The sequence below is a fragment of the Podarcis muralis genome, chromosome 2, assembly GCF_964188315.1.
Source record: "Podarcis muralis chromosome 2, rPodMur119.hap1.1, whole genome shotgun sequence".
Taxonomy (NCBI): Eukaryota; Metazoa; Chordata; class Lepidosauria; order Squamata; family Lacertidae; genus Podarcis; species Podarcis muralis.
Genome location: NC_135656.1, coordinates 74,058,780 through 74,081,336, shown reverse-complemented (window position 1 = coordinate 74,081,336; position 22,557 = coordinate 74,058,780). Strand labels below are relative to the sequence as shown.

General features: G+C 44.8%; 1 protein-coding gene across 7 annotated transcripts in view; it reads right to left on the bottom strand.

The window, feature by feature from the left end:
- Positions 1 to 1,432: 1,432 nt before the first annotated feature.
- Positions 1,433 to 22,557, bottom strand: part of TWF2 (twinfilin actin binding protein 2) — a 62,148-nt gene continuing 41,023 nt past the window's right edge. For 2 of the 7 annotated variants that reach the window (XM_028718757.2, XM_028718759.2), the window contains 8 exons: positions 22,327 to 22,431; positions 17,605 to 17,619; positions 13,851 to 13,883; positions 11,415 to 11,471; positions 8,194 to 8,319; positions 7,899 to 8,049; positions 7,125 to 7,246; positions 1,433 to 6,342 (listed from right to left, as the gene is read on the bottom strand). In XM_028718757.2, the coding sequence (XP_028574590.1) occupies positions 6,175 to 6,342; positions 7,125 to 7,246; positions 7,899 to 8,049; positions 8,194 to 8,319; positions 11,415 to 11,471; positions 13,851 to 13,883; positions 17,605 to 17,619; positions 22,327 to 22,431 (777 nt within the window). In that variant the 3' untranslated portion in view covers positions 1,433 to 6,174. The remainder of the gene's footprint in view (positions 6,343 to 7,124; positions 7,247 to 7,898; positions 8,050 to 8,193; positions 8,320 to 11,414; positions 11,472 to 13,850; positions 13,884 to 17,604; positions 17,620 to 22,326; positions 22,432 to 22,557) is intronic. The other 5 variants (XM_028718758.2, XM_077924787.1, XM_028718760.2 and 2 more) reach the window with 5 other exon arrangements.

Genomic DNA, 22,557 nt, shown 5'->3' with positions numbered 1-22,557 from the left:
GGGAATATTGCATTAATTGAGCCCTCAAAGACCCATGGCCAAACTGGTGTGGTAAGAATGTGGGCTGAAAATAAGCTGGGTTGAGTTGCATTCCTAGCAAAGCAGTTAGGGGGTAGCTTTGCTATGAGGCGACCTTGCCACTCAATCCATATTTCTTATGACCTCACCTGCCAGACTTGCTATCATGTGCAGAACATGTGAACTTCTGTGCCTTCCTCCTAGTGTCCCCCTCACTCACCTCAATGTGCCAGAATGTCACATCAAGCTTATTAAAGAAACCCACATCCTATCACACCTAAGATGAAGTAGACTGTGGTCTACAGGTGCCTAAAACTAGTTAGCCACAAGCTGTTTTTAGTGCTGAGACTAAAGAGATTCAGAATGAAATGACTCTCATACAGGAACAAGAACAGGATCCATAACTGTGTCCCATTATGTGCATGGCAGCTCTGGCTTGATTCTGGGAACATGAACAGGATTCATATTATGTATTTATTTATACCTCACTCCCCCCACCCCCCAAATGGGACTCAGGGCAGCTTATAGATAAAAACAAGAATTGCTAAAAATGGGGGGGGGGCTATTAAAAAATAATTAAACATTAATAGAATTAAAACTCGATAGATATAATTGGTTTTAAACATACAAATAATCACAACAAAAAAACCACACCAGCCCTTTCATTAAAAGCAGTCAATTCCGCAAAACTTGTTGGAACAAGGTCTTCCGTTTGCTAGCGGAGACCACTAAGAGGGAGCCAGTCTACCTTCTCCAGAGTCTGGGAGCAGCCACCCAGATTACATGGGTGAATGCCTCTTTCTACTCACTTAGGAAATTACCCTACTTATTACAAAATTCACAGCAAATAGAACTACTCGTCCTCAAGATCTCTCAGAGCAGGAATACTCACCAAAATGTCAAGTTTCAGCTACTATTAAGTTAAGTACACTTGGGGTCAAGTGTGTACATTCTATTTCACAGGAATCTTCTTCCTCCTCATGCTCTTGCAAAACACCTACTCTAACTTGGGCAAGTTGCTCTCAGCCTTGAGCGCATGTTGATGATGAACAGCTTTTCTATGCAGTAAAACAAAGGGATATTTTGTTATTTTTCTGAGCAGCTGCAAAACAACAAAAGAAACAGATCTCACATTTCTCCGCTTGCCGTACACTCTGCTGTGCTGGAACCAGCCAAGAAGGCAGAAGAACATCAGCAACATTCTCAAAACAAGTCAGTAAACTGAGCAGTGACAGAGTTTGGGAGATGGGCTGTTAGAAGCAAATGGAGCACCATCTCCCTTTGGTGCACAGAACTAGCCACCGGAAGTACCACCTTGGTACCACCAATAACTGAGTCTCTGCCAGATTGCGGTCTTTGCATAGTGAACTTTCAAGTAGCCAACAACCTACCAAAGAAATACACAAAAACCAACTGTTTTAAAAATACTTTTTATTTTTTAGAAAATACAGCATTCAGTACAGTGTGCCCTGCCTCCCCCATAATCTACAAATCCACATCATCACCCAGTCCAATCAGGAATGTGCATTTCCTAAGTTTCTCCAAACCTCTGGTGCTCATGTTAAGATTCTGCGTGCTGTTAGTGTGAATAAGGTAGTGGTAGTTTCTGGCCTGCTCGTCACTGTGGCAAGTTACAGTCAAGTGATGGCTGCGATCACTTTTACCACGCTGCCCATTGGCCCTGCCTTTCAGCCACTAAAGCTAAGCACCTGCTAGAGCAGAGTGTGCACTAAACCTATCGCAGCCTCCACTGAGCATGTGCAGGAATACTCTACCGTTCTTCAGTAGTAGCATAGTCTCAATGGTCTATGGGCTCCTGCCACATCGGGGCCCTTCAAAACATTGCCCCTGGGCTTCCATATAGCGCCAAAATGATTCAAGTCAAAACAAATTCCAAATGAAAGTACAGCAACTACCTTGGCCACCATAATGATGCAATATTAGTGGGCCCACTAAAATAAACTGAAACATTTTAAAAGGGAAGAAACCATGTCTTCTGTTTTTCTGACTTGACTCCTAGATGGCAAAATTACGACGTTATCTTGACTCATTGATTCTAATCCAGTCTAATAAATTTGGAGAATGTTTTAGGGGTGGGAAATGATTTCCACAAGCAGAGATACCTGAGAATACCCACAGGAGGAAGGATCTCCCATGCTCTGAGTAACATTCCTCTCCAGCTTAGAAGCTTTCCAGTGCTGGGGTGATTCCTCCAAACCAGTTAAGGTGGGGGGGGGGGAGAGTTTTTTATTGTGCAGATTGGATGGATACTTGTGAAGGATGGGGTGCGGGAAGGCTGGATATTTATGGGATTGTCACATAATTGTGATCTTCATCCAGCATGGCTGATTTTGAAAGTCTTCTCATCACCTTGGAAACAAGGGTTACCCCTCCCTAAAAGAGAGAAGCTCCAGATATTTAGATCGCATAGTGGAGTAACCACAGGGACCAGTCATGTTCATGGGTCAGTGGGTAGGTGGTGGGAGACACAACAATTCTGTAGCTAGTCTCTCTGAAATCCTGAGATTTGGCCTTTAGTGTTAGTGGAGAGGAGAAAATGAGACAAGAAAGGGAGTACTGAGATGTAGGCTACCAATTCTCTCTTTTTCCTTCATGGAAGTTCTGACAGGTCCTTAAATTATAACTGATCATGCACTTGAGACTGCTGATTGGACCATCACCATTACATGGTAATGTTCTGTATTAATACAGCAAAAGAATAGATTCAGACCAATCTAATGGAGTCCAAGTATCACACAAGGCCAAGCTAGGTCTTGGTTGCTTTAGCCACCAAATTCCTTTGGGACACGGGGCTAATCCATTAAACAGAACATGGCAGAGAACATGTCAACAGTGACCTTGCTAGGCAAACTTAAAATGGAATGAAATCCTTGTTTGATTAATCTTTGGCAGTGGTGGGGATCCCAAAGAAATGTCTCCTCTGTGACATGCTGGTTACCATCTTCCAGCTACAGAATGGAAAATACATCTGAGTCAGCAAATGCTCACATCTGGGTGTCCCTTTGCTTGGGGCCTTGGGTAGATGCTCTTAAAAATGTTTGACTTCTTGCACATTCCTGAGGGAATGGGATGACAGAGGCACCAGTATGCATTATCTCAAGACAAGAAAGCTTTTCGCTGATTCACTATGTCTCACAGTGGCAGTAAAAATGCCCACAGAGGGTGGCAACATCCAGAAGCACATGAATGAAAGCACAGGTGGGCTAGATAACCCCACACGTGCATAGCACACTCCACCTAGAATGCAGACTTGCCCCACAGGATTGTTACTGGGAGGTGGGGGGTTAGGGATAAGCCAAATAATGGTGGTCGGGGAGGTGGGGGGGGGAGCCTAGAGCAGGGACAGCCAGTGTGGTGTCCTTCAAATGTTGTTTGAATGCAACTCCCATCATGCTAGCAGGGGCTGATGAGAACTGGAGTTTGACATGTGGAGTGCACCAGCTTGGCAACTCCTGGCCTAGAGTTGTCAACAGTTACGGTGCTCTAGGAACAAGAATTGGGGGTGGAGGAGTGATACAATCTACTACTGCCAGTCCCTGAATGTAGCTTGACAGTTTGGGTTTTGGTCACAGAAAATATAGGCAAAAGAGAGGGGAAACCCCCAGTAGAGGATTTCAATATCCCTATTTGAATCTGGATCGTGTTGGCTGAACATGACATGCTGAGCTAGGCCAAACTTTGAACCTAATCAATGTCTTCTGAGCGTTACAAACTGGAAGCAAGGCCTGCTGTACAATGTGGAGGAAATTCTTAAAAGTTAGAAGAGACTGTCCTTCCAAATCCCGCCAGCACACCTCTCAGGAAAATAAAAAGATTATGGGAGAGTTAAAATCTAGGTTTCTCCTCTGAAATTATGGCATGAGCTGTTCTGTATTTTTTAAATCATTTTTAAAAAGCCAGATACTTGAAAGTGCCCTAGGGCAGTGTGCTTTGAACTTGGAGAAACCTGCCCTTCCTTTCTTGACTCGTAGGCCCAAGTCCCAGCTGTTTCCACCATGGGAATGAGCGAGCTAGAGAAAACCCAGGCTCTTTCCTTCACAACTGTTGCAGCATTCTTTGCTGCTTAACTTATCTGCCTCTTCTGTAGACTTCAAAAGAATACACTGACTTCATAAAAGGGGGGTGGAGGGAGGGGCAGGGAAGAAATCACGATTCAAAGCCATCAAGCTAACACCACACAATTGGCTATGTAAGAAAAGAAAAGAGAGAAAAAAGGCTTAGCATTTGTGTGGAGGTTGTTGTTTTTTTATGAGATACAAAACAGACCACTAAGAAGCTCCCCAGGGGTCAGAAGGAGAAGTTTAATCATGCACGTTAAATTCAGTGACCCCCATGGAATGAACACATCGTCATCTACTACAATGGTTGTCAGAAGTCCCCAATCTGGGTCACATTGCTGGCTTGAGCTGAGTCAGGGCCTACCTCTACTCTTGCATTCAGAGTGGATCGAGAAGACTTCTTCCACCACCAACACCACCAACACCCCTGGCAATGCAACTGCCCTTCCATCATGAGCTGCTCCAGCCCCCCTGCACATGGGTAACACCGTCACACCAGCAGCTGCCCTTTCCTTCCACCTGGTTTACATGGATCTGCAGCAACCACTCTGGGGCACAGAACATTCCTGCCACAGTGAACAACATCTGTCATGGGGAAAGTGCATCCCATGAAGAAGACAACCCGTTCAGCATCCTGTGGAAGTGCCAACATTCCCTTAGCTTGGCAAAGCTTTACTGTATAGCTAAGGATCAGCCTGGTTTTGCATCGTAAGCTACAGGTGCCAGTGCAGGTGTCACGATTGAGGGAGGAGGAGGAGGGCGACACCTGAGCAAATACATCACTGGGCCGAGGAGCCCAAAGGCTTCACAGCCAACAGCCAGCTGAATGCAATATTTGGAACCATCTAGCTTGAGAAAAGGCAGTTCCTGTAAGTCAGAGCAACAGCTAGGTAAGTTGACATGGCCATTTGGCTGGGAGCCAACTGCAAGGTGAGGCGCTGGTGTGGCAACGTGTGGTAAAGCATACCAGAGCTATACATGGAGGTGACATGAAAAGAAGAAGAAGTGGCAGCCTTAAATTAAGAATGTCAAGCAGCCAACCAAGAGGAACTGGGCAGGGATTGCACTTCCTGATTTCTAATTGCTCTTGTCTTCTCATGTGGCTGCAACAGCGTGAGGCAATGAGCCATCAAAGTGAGGCAGAGGAGGTTGGGGGAGAAACAGCTTTACAAAACTCATAAAAGTGGACAGTGAAACCCAGGACCTGTATGTGGATTTGTGGAGCCACAAACAAGGCTACCTGGTAAGGCCTGGAACTGGACGCCAAGCCTCTTCACTGGTGAAATGAGAGCGGCTATCAGGAACTATCAGCCTCTCCTTCAGCTGCCTGGAGATGAACAGCTTTTCTTCATCCAAAAAACACACCTGTGTCGTTTGAGCAAATCCCACTAACCTCTAGCACCTCCCCCACCAACTCCAAGGTTTTAAACAAAAAAGGGGGAGGGGAGATCCTGCTGCAGTGTTAATCCCTGGAACACACTCCTTAAACCTCAAATAGTGAGTACTGAGTCAACTCCTAGGCAAACTTGCCATCTTGGTAAAGCATGACATTAATGGTATGGGAAGTTCCAAAGACTATTGATGCACTGTTTTGTAACAGTGAGAGAAAAGGCATTTGGAGGGTGTTTTTATGGGGGTGGGGGGTGGGTAGAGTTCTGCTCTTTGCGTGTGAATACCCCACCCCAGATAAGTGGTGAAGAAAATCCTTTGAGCGGTGCCGTTTCCAAGTAAACCAGGTCACAATATGAAGCAGTAAACAGGAGCATCGGTTTTAAGAGTCATTTCAATCTAGAACAGTTATGGTTTCCCCCCCTCCCAGGATTTACACAACGACAGAGCAAAAAGGAAGAGAAATGGCTTGGAGGTTCTCTCTTCCTCCCTGCCCCCAGATTCCTACCCTCCCTCCCCCTAACGAAACCAGGTGGAGACGACTTTGAAAGAAGAGATGGAGGAAACAGCTCTGGAGTTCGGTGGACAGGCTCAGATGCAGAGAGGTGGATTTGGTTGGAGCTGCGATTCCGGAGGCTGGTAGGCACCCGCAGCCCCTTTCCTGACCCGTCCTCCTGTCCATGAGGGTTTAACTGTCTTCACCATTCTCGCCTGGTCCTTTGATAAGTCGCTTCTGTCCCCTCTTTCCCACAGGCCCCTTGGGTTTGGCAAAGGCCTGCTTGAAGGCATGCTGCTTGGGGTGGACCTCATCATACAGGAACTCTGCTGTCAGCTCAGCTCCATCATCAATTTCAATCTGGCAAAGAGGAAAGAGGAGATGCAGTCCTCTGCCTTGGCCTCTGAAAACACCTACATCTCAGATGAGACAAGGACTGTCTTCCTCGTAATGCCACTCTCTTACCTCCCTCGTCCACCTCTTTTCCCAAAATCGTTTCTACCATCCAGCAGCAACTCTAAAATGTTGCTTCCAACCAGATCTACTTTTCGTCTCCAGAATCTGAGTATCACAGCTCCTCATCATTTTGTAGGTCAGCCATGCAATTTTGAAATTTCTCTTGGCCAAGAGTTCCTTCATCCTCCCCCCCCCCCTACTGTGAGAACTATCCAGTTATTCCTATTCTCTGCTTCCTTTTCCTTAAGCAGTTACTCATCTAAGAGAGGACCTGTCCTCTCATCCCATGACTGCAAAGAACTCTTCTTTCAGATGCTTGGTAATTCTATCCTTAATAATGGTTTCCACCTGTTTTCCCAAAACACAAGTTAAGCTAACTGGCTTGTAGTCCCTTGGATCCTTTTTTTTAAAAATCAGCAATTTTCCAATCTGCAATCTGCAATCTGATCTTAGGGACAAAGCACAGTTTCCTTAGATGGCTTAGATGTCTTAAGGTTTTTAAGACCAACGTCGGGACACTTCCCCAAGCTATATACTGGGTCCTGAGGAATTCCTCTGGAAGAATCTTCATCTACTGTCCCACCAGTCCTTCACACCATCCACAGCTCCCAGTGTCCATATGGAAGGAGGAGGATTTCATCAAATATAAATTTAAGGGTCAAGGGGTGGCGGCAGCCTAGGCTTACCTTCTTTGCAATCTCTAGGCAGAAATCTTGTTCCACGGAGTCAAGCAGTCGGCTCTTGCAACTGGAGTACAACATGCGCTCCTTGATGCTACATTTGTAACCAGGCATGGAGTAGATGAATACTGCAAGGAAGAGAAAACAGGGCAATCAGTCATCCCTGGGTCCGGCCATGATTAATTCCACAAAACTATAGGGAGCGAAACCATGCATGCAACAACTATACTGGAAGGAAGTGCAGAACACAAAGAGTAGGAAAAAGTTTTGCAGGTGAGCATCTTCCTTTTCATGTACTGTATTGTTTCCAAAAGCTCTAGTATTAGTTATATTGGAATTCTTTGCACTAAACCCGTGATGGCCAAACTTGGCCCTCCAGCTGCTATGTGACTACAACTCTCATCATCCCTAGCTAACAGGATCAGTGGTCAAGGACGATGGGAAGTGTAGTCCCAAAAGAGCTGGAGGGACAAGTTTGGCCATCACTGCACTAAACCAATGGCTTATGAGGCTTCTGGCACTGGAGAAATTGCATGAGCAAATACATATCATCAGAAAGGACTTAAAAGGCACATTCTCACAGATTCATGGACAGAAGAATCTGCACTGGTGGGGAGAGCCCTTTGATACATTCAGAAAATAAATCCCTATGCCTGTCTAGAGGGAGGGAAGGAAGGATGAATGAATGAACAGGCACAGATACAGTTTGCAAAGGGCAAGCAAAATTCTCGTCTGTAAAAAAACCACAAAGACAAGGCTGTAGATTTGGCCAAAGCTTACCAACTGACTCCAGATAATCTCCCTCGTGAGAGTGCTTATACAGGAAGAAGTGGTAACGGGCCGAATCCTGAGGAATTCTTTTAGGCAGGTCTGCTATCTCAGTGGCGTTGGTGTGGACCAAATCTATGGTCTCCCGTTCCAGGTCCAGCTTCTGTATAAACAAAGGCAAGAGGACACACTTCAGAACAACATTTGGCTCGGGGGAAACCAAGAGCCTTTGAACAAGCAGGGCTTGCACAGAAGTCCAAGAGGTGTTCAAAAGGCCAAACCGAATAGTGAAAAAGGGACTTCTCACCAGCTGGATGTAATTGATCTTCTTCTGTTTTAGTAACTGGATGGCCTGCTGAGCTTCTGGCTGCAAAGGAAAAGCCAGTCCCTGGAGGGTCTGGTGTTTGCTTTCGACGCTGATTTCAGTCTTGACCTGTTTAACAGGGGTGGGGATGGGGGGAAAGGAACAGAGGTGAAATGAAGGAAGGAGGAAAGCAACGAAGGTGACAGCAAAACACAAGCCATGCTGCTGGGGCTCGGGGCGCTCAGAAGCTGATGCATCCTGGAAGGGGAAGAGCCTGTGGCAAGGGGCTGCTAGCAGCTGCCATGGCACATGGGGATGGAGCCTGTCCACAATGCTGGACCAAGGAGAGGACCAGTGGAGAAGCCTGGTGCCCTGCTCCCTAGACTGACGCAGTTGCAGAGTAAAAGGATCAGTCTGGAGGACAGAAGAAGAATCCTGGGGCAATATTTGCATTGAGGCACTGGCAAAGTCTGCTTTCAAAACACCACCACCAGGTTTGGTAGGCAGTTGCAAGCAGGGGCGCTTCTCAGTACCTAAAAAACCCTCTGGGAAATGGAATATGAAAGAAATTTGCATGTGTTCTCATATATATATATATATATATATATATATGCAGGTTTTGGTGTCCTCGGGTATCTTCCCGTGTAAAAGTTGGGGTGTCTAGGCGACGTTTCGACGAGGTCTCACTCGTCATCTTCAGGCTGGTGCTTTCGGCTTCTTGTTACTGGAACAGAGCTTTTACACGGGAAGATACCCGAGGACACCAAAACCTGCATTCCTGTACCCGTGAAAATCTACGAAAGCATATATATATATATATATATATATATATATATATATATATATATGCGCCAATTTAGGTCTCTGAGCAAATTAAGACGGTGAGTGGCTGGGGTCTTGCCAGCAACTTTAAAAGCAAAGTTTAAGTTGAGGAAAGGGGCAGAAGATATGGGGCCCAGCACAAAAGACCCAGAAATCAGGCTCCCTGAGCTAGCCCCTAACATTAGCCCAGCTGAAAAGAAAAACACATGCAACCCCTCCCCAATTTTTGGTCAAGTGTATTCCATATGTTCTGAATAGAAGCTTTCATTGAAAACCAAATTGTACATCTGTTCTGATCTTTATCCAACCCTTCTCCACCACACATACCATATTCTTTTGTATCTGCCCATGTTTTGTCTTGTTTTTAAATCAGAGAAGTCTTTGTGGAGGGGTGGGACAAGATTTACAGAGGAGAGAGAAAGGAAGTTTCTCATTAGATTTATGAAACTGTTTAATTGTTGCAGTTCAAATGTCACATGTTTTTTAAAAAAATAATAATTAAAATACAGTCTTAAGAAGGGGAAATGTTGTGACTAATTCTGGCGACTTTGGTGCACTAACACACACACACATCCTGGCAGTCTCTCTTAGCTTTAAAATAATAATAATAAATTCATTCCAAAATAACTGCAAGTGGCTGTAGACCACAGCCTTATAAGGCTTTGCATAGTGTCACCAGAGGAAAAATCATTAGCTTTTTGCTTCCTGCTTTATAGAAGAGCAAGAAATAGGTCACACGCTTCATTGAGTAACTATCAATATTTCACTTTCGTTCTTGATAAAGGAGTGAAAGCGAGGCTTTGCTTTTTATCGTGAGAGAGAAATGTCATTTTCCGGTAGATGAAAAATTATTAAAATCCCAGCTCTGCCCATATATAATTTGGAATATATTAAGTATCAGAATAAGGAACTGGTCTGTAGAAGAATCCATGAGTGACACAGTTAGAAAGCCGGAAATGTGGAATGCCTGAAAATAATACTACTTAAAATAGATCATGCTGTATTATTTCAGGAGTAGCCAGTTGGGTCATGCTGGCTGGGACTGAGGAGAGCAGGGCACCATGTTGGCTACCCCTGTATTACTAACTACAAAGGAGGCAGAGAACCCAAAACTACAAGACAAACTTGTGAAAACGCCATTTAGGACAGACATAAGAAAGTAGTTCTTCATTTAAGGAACTTGCAGCCACATGAGGTGGTGGTGAATGGCAGTTTAAATGTCCTGAACAGTCCTATGTAGTATACACAGAAAATACAGATCCTGCCACAATTGGGATTCCTCCCCACTTCTGAAGTTGCAACCCCGTCCTGGGAAGGAAGCATCAACAGAAGCTTTCTTCCTGAGGGTAGCAGCAGATGTCTGGGGGGCATTTTCACTGGGACTGCAGCACAGGAGAGGGTGAAATCTCCCTCTTCACATGGTATAGTCTCAATCCTGATCACTCATTTCCATTTCCATGGTTGTTTCTTCAGAAGGTAGTGGTGGTAGGGATAAACACAACCACACATTTAACCTCACTTTGGTTTGCTGCTAGCTTCTAACCAAGGCCTGGAGCTTCCCCCAATCTTTTGAAAATGCTCTGAAGGCCAACATTTTGTCTCAGCCAGCCCCAGTGTTCGAATGAGGATCAGGATTTAAAATGGAAGCCAGGAGATCACATAGCAATCTGCTTGGACCTGAGACTACAGGGATGGTCTCATTCAACGCTATGCAGTAAATAAATAAGTTAAACTCTTGCCCACGGTGTAGGGAACACTCTCCCAATCTCACCTGCACAAATCCTTACTATACAGAGGCATTTTCTATGCGTCCCCAAAGCAGCCTACTAAATTTATCATCACGAGACAGAAACCGGGAGAGGCTTCCACATTCTTTGGCTGAATTGTAAGGATTGTCCTGATGTCCTTCAAATTCAAAAATAAACACCCCCTTTAACATATTTATCTTGAATTCCTGTGATTATTTTTTTTATCCAGGAGCACTCACTCTGTGCCACATTTATCACGATAGCATTTAAGCAATTACATGCGTTGCAAGGAATCCTCCACAGAATAGGCCCTGAATTAGTGAAGATCTCTAACGCCCATTCAGATTACACTATCAGCAAAACTTGCTCACCAATATACACCAAAACCATTCCAAAAAGGAAGGTGGGGAATCAGATTCTTTCTGTTAGAAATCCACATCTCCCATTAGGGAACTTATTTCTCTCGCCATTTAGAAAAATGGGACCCACGCTCACTTGGTGAGCATCACAGGAATGGAACTCTGGTTTGTTGGGAATGTTTGTTTCTTTGAGAGAACACAGAGAAGGATGCAACCAAACTGGCAATCAAGAGAAAGAATCCCCCACCACACCCCCAGCGAGAGCAGAAAGCAAAATGCAGGCAATGCCGCCTACCTCCTCAAGGTGAGGGTATTCAACCACTGATGGGCAGCAGCAACAGCCCACTACCATCTGTCATGCAGAACGTAGGGAAACGGAGTCACATTGTGACAGAGACAAGAGAAAAGAGTTACCTGAAAGTCTTCACGTATTGTGGGCTGAGCTAATAGCCAAGAAGGGCCGCTAAGCACTCCAGGAGAACACAATCCTTAAAAAGGGGGTGGAAACCATCTGCCCCATGGGTTAAGAATGCGGCACTCTAGGCCCTTTAAACTTTTCCCCGGCTGTGCCCTCCCACCCACCTCACTGCTCTGCCTCATTAAAACATTAAAAGCTTCCCTAAACAGATAGAGAACAGTGTGGGATAGTGTTAAAACCTCTGGCTTTTGTGAGGCTGGAATCCAGCCTGCTGTTACACCCATTGCTCAGTCTACCTTTGCCTCTGGCCTCACCCACCACTGGCATGTGCCCACCCTTCCAAGGTTGCCCGTAAGGTAGCAAAGTCTTCAGGCTGAAAGAGATTCCCCACTCCTAGTCTAAGATGTTGCCAACAGGTATACCACCTCAGATACAGAAGAGCTGCTTCACTAGGCACAGATGCCCATTTTTTGGAGGTGAAATTTCTGCAACGGGTTCTGCCTTGACTTTGGGGGCGAGGGGGGGGGGAGAGAGGAACCAGCCAGCTTTTCAAAACCCAGCTGGACTTGAAGGTGATGGCTTCAGCCCCCCAGTCTTGAGCATGCACTCAGTGGGGCCAAGCAAGCATACGTGACTGATTGCACAATGGCAGGGAAAGCGGTTTCGAGTGTTGATGTAGGTTTTTGTTTCGTATTGTGTGCAAAGAGGATGTGGTCATTTTTCAATGGAAAGTACACAATTACTTTTTCTGTTGACCAGTATAATAAGAGTCAAACGGGGGGGGGGGGGGAGGGAACGCCATCCAAAAACGTGGCCAAATGCTTTCGGTTGGACTGAGGTTGTGTCTGCATGGTGCACAAGTGCAACAGGAGGGCAGCATTAACATCTTCCCCCAATACACGCTCACACTAAACGTCACATTATGCACTTTCATAAGAATGCCATTCGCTATTCAGGTCAGCATTCCCTTTTCTAGAAAATTTCTCAATTCATATTATAAGAAGGCAGCACTAGCAACATAATCTGTCCCACTTTCACAGGGAAAGACCAGCCAAGAAAATGTACAGGGGTTCAGCCACATATCCTCCACTTCACTGTATAAACGAAGTTCCCAAGCAAATGATAGCCAGTGTGGTATGGTGGATAGAGTGTTGAAATAGGACTGGGAGCCCAGGGTTCAAATTCCCATTCATACACAAAGTTATGACATGATTTGGGGCCAGTCACAATCTCTCAGCCTCCGCTACCCTACAAGTTTTGATATAGTTCAGGCTGGGGTGAAGACTATGTATACTACTTTTGAGATGCTTGAAGTTAACATGGACTGTAAATACAATCAAATGAATAAACAAACTAGGTAACTTACTATGATACTTGGTAGCTCGGAAGTGAGTTTGAACTTACTTTAAATGTAAGGTAATAAAAACAGAGGCTAAAAAGACTCTTTAGCCCTCACCTTCTTGCAATGGCACAAAAGCGAGCCAGCAGGCTGAGAAATAAGGAAGCCCTGGAGTCCCACTGATTCCTGACCTCCCCACCCCCCAAATTACTCTATAGTTAAATGATAAATTAATTCCACGACTGTGAATCTTATATATACCCAACATGGCAACATCCATGCACAAGGGGGGAGTGTCAACAGGCTTGGGGAAAACTCAAGGTTTACAAAATATTTTAATGAGGCTAATTTTAAGGAGTCATATTTATATTTCAGTATTTACATTGCTCTGTGCTCCACAAAGATTGCATCAGTAATGTTTAGGATACCCCAATAAGGCATTTGGAGAGAGAAACAGAGGCACAGAGAGGGAGGGTGGGGATGGCATGCCTGAAGAGATGTTGGCTGACTTGAGACTGGAACTTCTCACCACACCATGAGGGACTGCAATGGATTAACTCAACACACTGCTGAGGCAGGAAGGAGGCAATAATTGTTTACCATTACTGAAAATGGTTGCATTACAGGGTGAAGTGGCTTCTACAGAACGACAGTAGCTCTTCCTCTTAAAAAGAGGCTTTGAGCTTGAGGTGAGAGCTGGCACATGCAAGAGAAGGAGCTCCATAAGGAAAACATAACTGTGAGGGAGGAGGAACACACATCACCAAGTCTACCATCTTCTCAGTGTAAAGACTCCTGGGAATCTGAGTACGTACTGAGGGCAAGTGAAGAGAAGAAACAGGAACAGCAAATAAATGCAGAACCATTTCAGAAAACGGTTCATTGTAGAGGACAATGGATAATGCTATATACAGTATATTGGGGAATTGTCACCAAAAGAAGTGAAATAGACTTTGAGGAGGACAAGGGCCTACCATCTCACTGCTGGAGGCCAGGGAATGAAGATCCTTGGAGCACATGCAAAACAAAATGGCAACAAGGTTAGCTCTGTACTAAAGCCCTCCAGAAAGGAGGATCACCAATACAGAAATGGATCAGAGTTTGAGCCACGCTAAAGAAAGGCTTTGGTATCTAAACATTTTAGCAAGCCCTGACATTGTGCACAAGACAGTAAAATAGTTTCATGCATTTACCACAGGCCTTCTAATGGAGTTCATTCACACAGGGTTACTTTCATAAAAACTAGAAGGAATGCCACACAATTCCTTCATACAGAAATATGCAGAGAAGATGAAGAAGAAAGCAAAATACAGAATGGCCGCATTCAGATTATCTTATTTGGCTTAATAACAATATTATTGAAAGGACTTGATTACTATATGAATATATTATAATTGCTAATTCCATGAATATCTCTCTTAAATTAATGATAATGTTCGGTTTTGCTTATAATATGTATATGGTATCTTCAGTAATTTATACTTTGTTTGGTTATATTGTTTTCTTTTGGGAGAAAGGTATCATTGAAGAAAGATACAAAGAACAAATTAAAAAATAATGAGCCTTTTGGCCATGCACACAGCACTTTTCTCGTCCCTGTGAATGGGCTACAATTAACCAGGAAGTCTCTACTTAACCACAGTTTCATGTTTCCTCTGATCCAAGAAACTATGTTTACCAGTTACGGAACAAGTCAGGATCATAAACCACAGGCTGCAGTTGGTTTAGAATCTTCCATAACAGATAAGATGTGGTTAACCTGCAGTGGAAAACACTGGGATCTACTTTTTGGATAATTTCCAAAGCAGACCAAATTTGATATACTGACTTGTAGACTAGCACAGTACAATAAAGTACTGACTTAAACTGACTAAGCGAAGCCATCGTGCTCTAGGGTTCAGAACCACCTGTCAGTCACAGACTCTGCAGTGGAACGAAGAGGCCCACTTGGTTCAAGTGACAGGATTTATTGACAGAACAATGTTTTTCGAGGTAACATGACCCTGAGCATCAGCCAGTTTTCCTGAACGGAGACATGGACTATGGGTCAGCGCATCAACCTCCATCTCCTAAAAAGAAATCTGCCAGCAACTTTTGTTACCATAAATGCTACTTTCTCCAGACACATTTCACATCTAGTATGGCAAGCGGGTGAATGGGTGGCTGGTTTGGGCCCCTAGTCGTTCACAGTGTGATCCTATGTATGTCTACTCAGAAGAAAGCCCTATTGACTTTGGTGGGACATACAACCAGGTAACTGTGTCTAGAGGGTTGCAGCCTTGGACCCTGAAAAGGAAATGCTAAACTGTTCTCTCTCTGTCTCCGAAGATAAACATTGCAACAAAAAGTTCTAAGAGAAACTACAATTCTGTCTTAAGAAACCACTCCTACGTTAATCTGAGCTAAAGAACTATGCAGGTTTCAGATGGACTAAAGAACCTTCAAATGCATTTTTATGTTCTGTTACAAGAAACCAGAATAAGATGGAAGGGTTTAATGCTGAAAGTCCGGAAATTCCCAAGCCTTAAGTCTGCCTTTGGAACTCAGCCAATTATGGTATCCATCATTTCTCTACTTCTCTTTGGTAAACATCCACAATCAGAGTAATCTTAATGGTATGCACTAAAAGCACAAAATATTGCCTCCCCAAAAGAGTCAGTAGCACCTTTACACCTGAGATTTCAGAAGGAAATCTGCACCGGTGTAACATTTGGATTATTTGACAGCCCATTTTTTCTAACTCCATAGAACACGGTATACTACTGAAGTCTTCACATTCATTCTTGGGTATTTCTGAACTAACACAAATTACTGCCATTTCAGAGACACCGTCCAGTACTGCGTGCCACACTCCAAATACCTTCCACACTTGCCTTGACACACACATTGAAGTCCCTATTTTTATTTCTATGCCTCTCCAAATTAACAAATGTTTTAAAGTGATATAATTGTCATAATTTCCAAATGATTTATTATGCAGAGTAGAACATTTCAATGGTGGCCGCATTCAAAAACTTTCCAACCTGGCATGCACATTCTAGCGCATGCAGTCATTCAAAATGGTTTTTAGACACTGTATAGAGTTTTCATATTCATTGTAGAGAACGATCCAATGAAAACATCACATCTTTCTCAATGATACACTTTAACCACAGCTTTTTTTCAGAGTGAACATGGCAGAATGCAGTTCCAGCACCTCTCAGGTGGGTGCCATTGCCATTCTAAGAGAAAGAAGGAGGCATTCATGGTGAGATCCAGAACCTCTTTTTTGATAAAAATAGCACTGATTTCAACCAAATCCATCCTATCCAAGGCCAACTTGAATGAAATATTTGACGGGGGGGGGGGGAGCTAAGCCGCACACCACATAACTGATCACAAAACACGATACATGCCCACCATCTGAATGGCAGTGCCCATCAACTTTTGGGGGGTGGCCCCCTCAATTATTTTATTGGAGGGGTGTGCAAAGGTACCTTGGTCTCTAGGAGTTGGCTCCTATGATCCATGGGCACTTCTAATTTGCGATTTACTAATGCTTTCAAAACCCTTGAAATTAGTATTATATTTAAAAGCGATGTGGGGGGGGGAGGGAAAACCCTCTTAACGTCCTTTGGATTTGAAGAACAGGCGTGCAAAAGGATTTGGCCTTCAAGCATTTCACATGGGCAAACAGCCGTGCAGAGCCAAAACGATCTTACGCAAGAAGACTGACGTCTTTTTTGCTGCACAGGGATGAAGGGATATTAAGAATAAAACCTGGGAGCAAGTTTTTAGTGAACTCAAAGGGACTTACTTCTGAGTAAACATGCTGTTAAATTGTCCCATTTCCTTTAGGCTACTTACACAGCTTGCTTTTCCAACACTGGTGTGACTCTGATGCAAGAACATGACAGAGTACTACAACAGAGAGCTTTTGAAAAGAACAAAACTAGTTTTGAGAGCATTCAACCTGAACACTAGAAGGTTGGGAAAGAAATGCCAAGGTGTGCCTAATGGGCCACCTGAATGCCGTCCTGGGAAGTCAGGCAAGTCACAGAAAAGCAACACTCCAAGAACTCAGCAACCTCTCTCTTGGGGTGAAAGAGGATAGAAGCACTGCACAAACAGGCACTCATGCGTTAGGCACAGAAAGGCAAGCATGGAAGAAATACAACTCACAACACACTGATTTCCATCACCACCCTTTAAAGAAGCAGAGTCCCCCTTCTAGCATCAGCTAAAATCCACTGCTTGATTATGAAACCTGCAGTCAATAACGTGTGCCATTTTCCCTACTGGTCCAGAACTGTTATCACCAGCCATTTGCCTCCAGTAAACAAACAGGTCAAGGCTAGCAGAGGCTTATCAATGGGGATCTGCTAGCGTTCCTTACCTAATTGTCGAGTCTAATAAATTCTGCCCCTCAGTCTAGTTAGACATGCCAAGGGCGCTTGAAAGCTAAGGCAGAGGGAGAAAGGGGCAATCTTAAGTTTTAAGGGCTTAGCGAAGCCGGGGACAGGGATGGGCCCTTACATGTTAAATGCCTAACATGATGCTAGCACCTTGAGATACAAAGATTGCCCAATTAAACCTCTCTCTGTGTGTGCGTCACTAGAACTTAACCCTATGGAAAAGATACCAGTACTAATACATATTTCAGGCTTTTGTCGTCAAAGCTCTGCCCTTCACTCAAGGAAATTGGAAAGACAGAGAAAGGATAGAAAGCAAGCAACAAAAAGCACTTACCTGGGCTGTTTTACCCTGCAAGACACAGGCAAAAAGCAGCTTAAATCAAACAAAACTAAAATAAGGCTCGTAGCAAGGCAACTCTGAACAAGAACATTGCTACTTCTGTAAAACAAGACGACAGAAGGCACAAGCCTGCCTGGACCTGGGCTTTCTACCCAGGCACCTCTTAAGCCAGTTGTGATGGCACAGTGGCAAGAGAGAGATGTTCTGTATGTGCTCAGAAGTGCTGTCTTCTGTAATAACAAGTTAAGCAATAACAGGAGACTTGGTTCCTGGACTGAAAATCCATTCCAGAGCAAGGTTACATAGCTGTTGTCTCATTAAGCAGCAAGGCAAGAATTGTCTTTAATGAGAGGCATCTCCATCCACTAACAGGCATCAGGGGGTAATGATACCTGAGTGCATGCTGGAGGGGACAATCCCTGCACCTTGACGAGGGTGCAATGAGTCCTTGGCAGTGCTAGAAAAAAAGGGGGCAAAATGGAGCACGATAGGAGGGATTTAAGATAACTGTCCCTTGGCTTTGTAGCATCAGTTCCAAAATGGAAAACTGGGAGGATGGAATCAGAGCTTCTGGTCCCCACAGCCCAGAAATGTGGGTGCTTTGCATAATATCTTGTCCTTACAGTTGGGCCACCAGCATGAATGTCTTTCCAAACGGAGAGCACGTCGTGCAGCACAGCGCATAAGCTCCCAAGCTCAATTCCTCTCTTGAATGGAGGGTCAGCAGAGACCTTGGCTCAAGAGCTGGGAGAGAAGCTGCAAGGACTTGCTAGGCAAAACGGAGCAATGTCTCAACTCTGTACCAAGCAGTTGGTGTCCCCTCCACTGATAGAAGGCCCCTTCCCCCTGTGACCCCCTCAAGCTGGGCAACAGTTTGGGAGGTGGAAATTGCTGAGGATCATGTTGATCCCTCTGATGCTGGCAGGAGGCTCCGGAGTGTCCCAGGACAAGGGGACGGAGAGAATGTATCTGCCTGCCCAGGGACAATTCATTTACTTCTGTTTGCGCATTATGGCATCCAACCAGGAGCACGAACAGTTGCAATTGCAGACGAATTCTGTCTACAAAGTACTCTCTCTGTGTTGTCAGGAGTAGCGAGGGAGGCAGGGAGAGATGCCACTGTTTAGGCTTTCACCGGTGATAACCAATTCTGACATCTCTCCTGCCACAGTGACAACAGAGGCCCTGCACGTTGACCCAGGAAAAAGAAGCTCTGAACAGAGAAGGACTCTCTGTCCTAACCACTCAGCCATGCAGGGATGGCGATGGGCAGAGGCAGAGCTGGGCGCCTGTCAGCAGAAATATTGACATGCATATTCAGAGAAGGGTGCGGAACGAGAGGGGATAACTGGGCTGGGATTATTTCGACTGACTTGCTGAACAAGGAAATGAGAGGTGGGTGGACAGAAAGACTGCAGGGCTGTATCTTTTGTACATGGGTCTGATATGTTAGGGGGCTGGTTGTGATTGAATGGTGGTGAAAGAATGGTCTTCTGCACATACTTGAAGATATTGCCTTCTGCAATATGTGGAACTGTAATGGGCAGGGCAAGCTGATTACAAGACAAGGATCAAGGAAGGCAGGAACTGCTGGGGTAAGCTGCATTTTTTTAAAATGGGCAAACTCTAAGTTGTGTGGAGTTGATCAGATTTATCCATTCTCTGAGTGTCAGTCCTTATGCAGCCAAAACAACCCCATCTATGCACAAAAAAGGACCTAACATCAGGTCTGGGTGAACCCCAAAAGTTTGCAAATGTACAAAAAAAAAGGTGAAAAACTTAAGCGGGGAAGTGAATCTCAAAAAACAGCCCAATGAAAACTAAACATGCTCAGTGGCCATGGAATGGGGGAGAGAAGGGAAAGGAACTAGGGGAGAAGAGGGAGGGGAATGGCACGGCCAGCATTGTTCCACACTGCAACACTTTGCTGCGGATGCTATCTGCATATACCGTGAGCGATCTCAATTTCTCCAAGCGCCAGAACACTTGCTCAAGAGAGAGACATCAGTGGGCTTGGGGAAAGGTTTGCAGAATGACAAAATATTTGGTGGGGGGAGGAAACCTTTGCTAGGGAAATCCCCAAACATGATTATGCATGCTTAGTCAGCTGGAATGCTGACTCTGACTATGTGGAGGGGGGGGGGGTAGACAGAAAACTGGGGGCAGTGAGGGTGGGGTGGAGTGCCCTGAGAGAGCGTGTGACTAGAAAGGCTCACTCCACACCGCAACATCAAGCTCCAGTAGTCTATATAAAATGACACTTGGTTTCAATATTTATGGAACTTTCCCAACATACAGAACGTTGAAATCAGGTACACGCAAAGCTCTAGGTAAACTCTGATTATTAGCGAAAAATGGGTGGGTGGGAGGGACATGTTTGGTGCCTAAAATGCACACACTCACCTCTAACTTAGAGGCAAGATTGCTACCCAACTACTAGCATCCCGGACCTCAACCTGGTCAGTACAGATACTGCAGGGTGTGTGGCAAACAAGTAACACAGACAAGAAATAAGTCACTATTTGGAGCTCTAAGTTTGGGAAGGGAGAAATTATCCTGCATTGGTTTTTTCCAGTCCACACCGACTGAACGCCAATCCAAGTAACATCCCCCAGAACAGCAAATCCTTTTCAGCGTTTCCAGCAAAGCACGATACAATTTGGTGCTTCTCTTGCACTCCTAACACCGAGCAAAACAGGTATACTTTTTTAAATGATTTAAATTTAGACCATGACAGAAGCTTAAAGACGGAAACAAATGCAGAGGAATTTGGGAGACCCAACTTAACAAAACTAAATTTAGAGAGAATCCGTTTTTGGGGTAGTTCTTCCACATCCTCCCTCCCTCGACTCCAACGCAAGTGTTCCTTTGCCATCCTCCTTGCCTTCCCCCTGTATTCCACCCACTCTAATTCTCTGCTTTTTAACAGACAGAAACCATTTTTATTATTTTTTTACACAAAAAAAATTACTTCTCCAAACCAACTCTCTTCCCCAGTCCATGTCCCTCAATCTCACTGATGTGGCGCAGCCGTTGTTGTTTTAAACACCTCTTGTCCATTCCTCCGGCTTATTCCTGGGGGAAACCACTGGCCCCACCTCAGTCCATGTCCCTCATCTGCAGTGGGGACAGGGCGTTCCTGGCTCTTCCCTGCTTTTCCTTTTCCACCCACTCTCACCTTTATAAAAACACAATGTTAAGTCTTCCAGAAAGTCCTTGCCGCACATTTAAGTGTTTATCTTACTGCACTTATAAGCTCATTTTAGAAACAGCTGAAAGCAATTTATTTCTGCCTGTTTTCAGGCTTCTGCATTAGCCCTTCTGGGAGAGAACGATAACATCCCAAAGGCTTAAGTCGGTGCAAATGACAACACTGGCTGCCGCACCAATAGTTGCTAAATCACCATTTGAGTTGACCATCATCTGTGGCTGGGAGATCGGAGCTGTCAAGGGTCAAATCCTGTCAGTTAAGAAAAACTGTCTGTATACTGTATATACATATTATACTAAAGGAGCAAGTGGCAATAGAAAACAATGCATGGAAGACTCAAATGGTGAAGGCGATAATGAAATAATACAAACTGAGAATTCTATTATTGAACAGTTACTGCATTTGTATAAGGTAATGGCCCATATAAATTTCTAAATCCCTGTAAAGTGCTGTAGCATCATCTTAACTTGGATGGCATTTTTTGCTTAAACTTGGAAGGCTATCTGATTCTACTCCCCACTCTCAGGCATAGAATAGGACCTCAGCTCTGAACCAATTGATAATTTATATCAACCGCAGTTCCATGAAGGTCTCAGATTGCCTTAAAGCAGAGATGGGGAAACTTGTTCCCTTCAGATGCTGTTGGACTCCAAATCCCATCAGCCCCAGCCAGCATGGCCAATGGTCAGAGATATTGGGAATTCTGCAACAACTGGAGGGCCAGAAGTTCCCTGCCCCTCTCAGGATTAATTTCTCCTTCTTCACTGCTTACCCCACAGGAGTAGGATGCCAGCATTATGGCTGTGAGAAGGGAGAATGCTCAGCAGAGTAGTCAGAATTAATTGATTGACTACCAAAAATGATCTTGCCCGAATAAATCTTGCCAGAAAGCCATCGGAAAGCTACAGGAGCACACTTGTTCCATGTTTGGTTCAGGCAGATTAAATGCTGTGCCCTAAATTAGTGCTGACATGATTGCTGTGTAGAATCTGGCTGCACAGTGGTTGCAAAGCTCCTACTGGACAGCGCCTGTGACGGGAACTGCACTGGGTGGGGGCATGGATTCATCTCCCCATATGGCTATGTTCTGGGACCGACAAAGGTGGGCAACTGAGAAAACACAACAGCGAGGCATGAAGCAGGTAAGGAGAAACTGCAGAAACAGACTCTGCAAGGGGGTAATGGCACAGGAATGGAAATTTGGAGGCAGGGAGGAGAAACTATACCCATAGTAGTTTGTGCCTTGAGAAGCTTTCCACCCAATATTGCAAATTTTCAGTTTCCTTAGCCAGTGTGCACAGCCCAAAGAGAAGTGGCAGTGGAGGGGACACTGTTATGGCCACCTCTCTCTGCCACCAGCAACAAGGCTTTATCCCTCAATCTAATAGAATACACACTGGAAGTCGCTCTGTTTGCTCTATGAGGCATAATAGTGCCAAAGGAAAACCCTGGGCAGGATCACCAAGCAATCGTTTGGATCAGTGCCACGATGTGCTGCCTCTCACCTCGTTGATGCGGATCTGCTGGAGCTCTTGTTCAGCTGCAGTCAGAGGAGCCGGAGCAGAGTAGGACGACACGTGCTTCTGGTAACCGCTGAGTGAGATGTCTTCCTGTAGTCAGACAGAGGTGGTGATGTAGCAGCCACAGATATGGTTCAAAGTACAACAGAGATGAACGGGGGCACATTTTCTTATGGGCTACATAGGTCAATGGCTGTGAACCTTACACACAAAGGC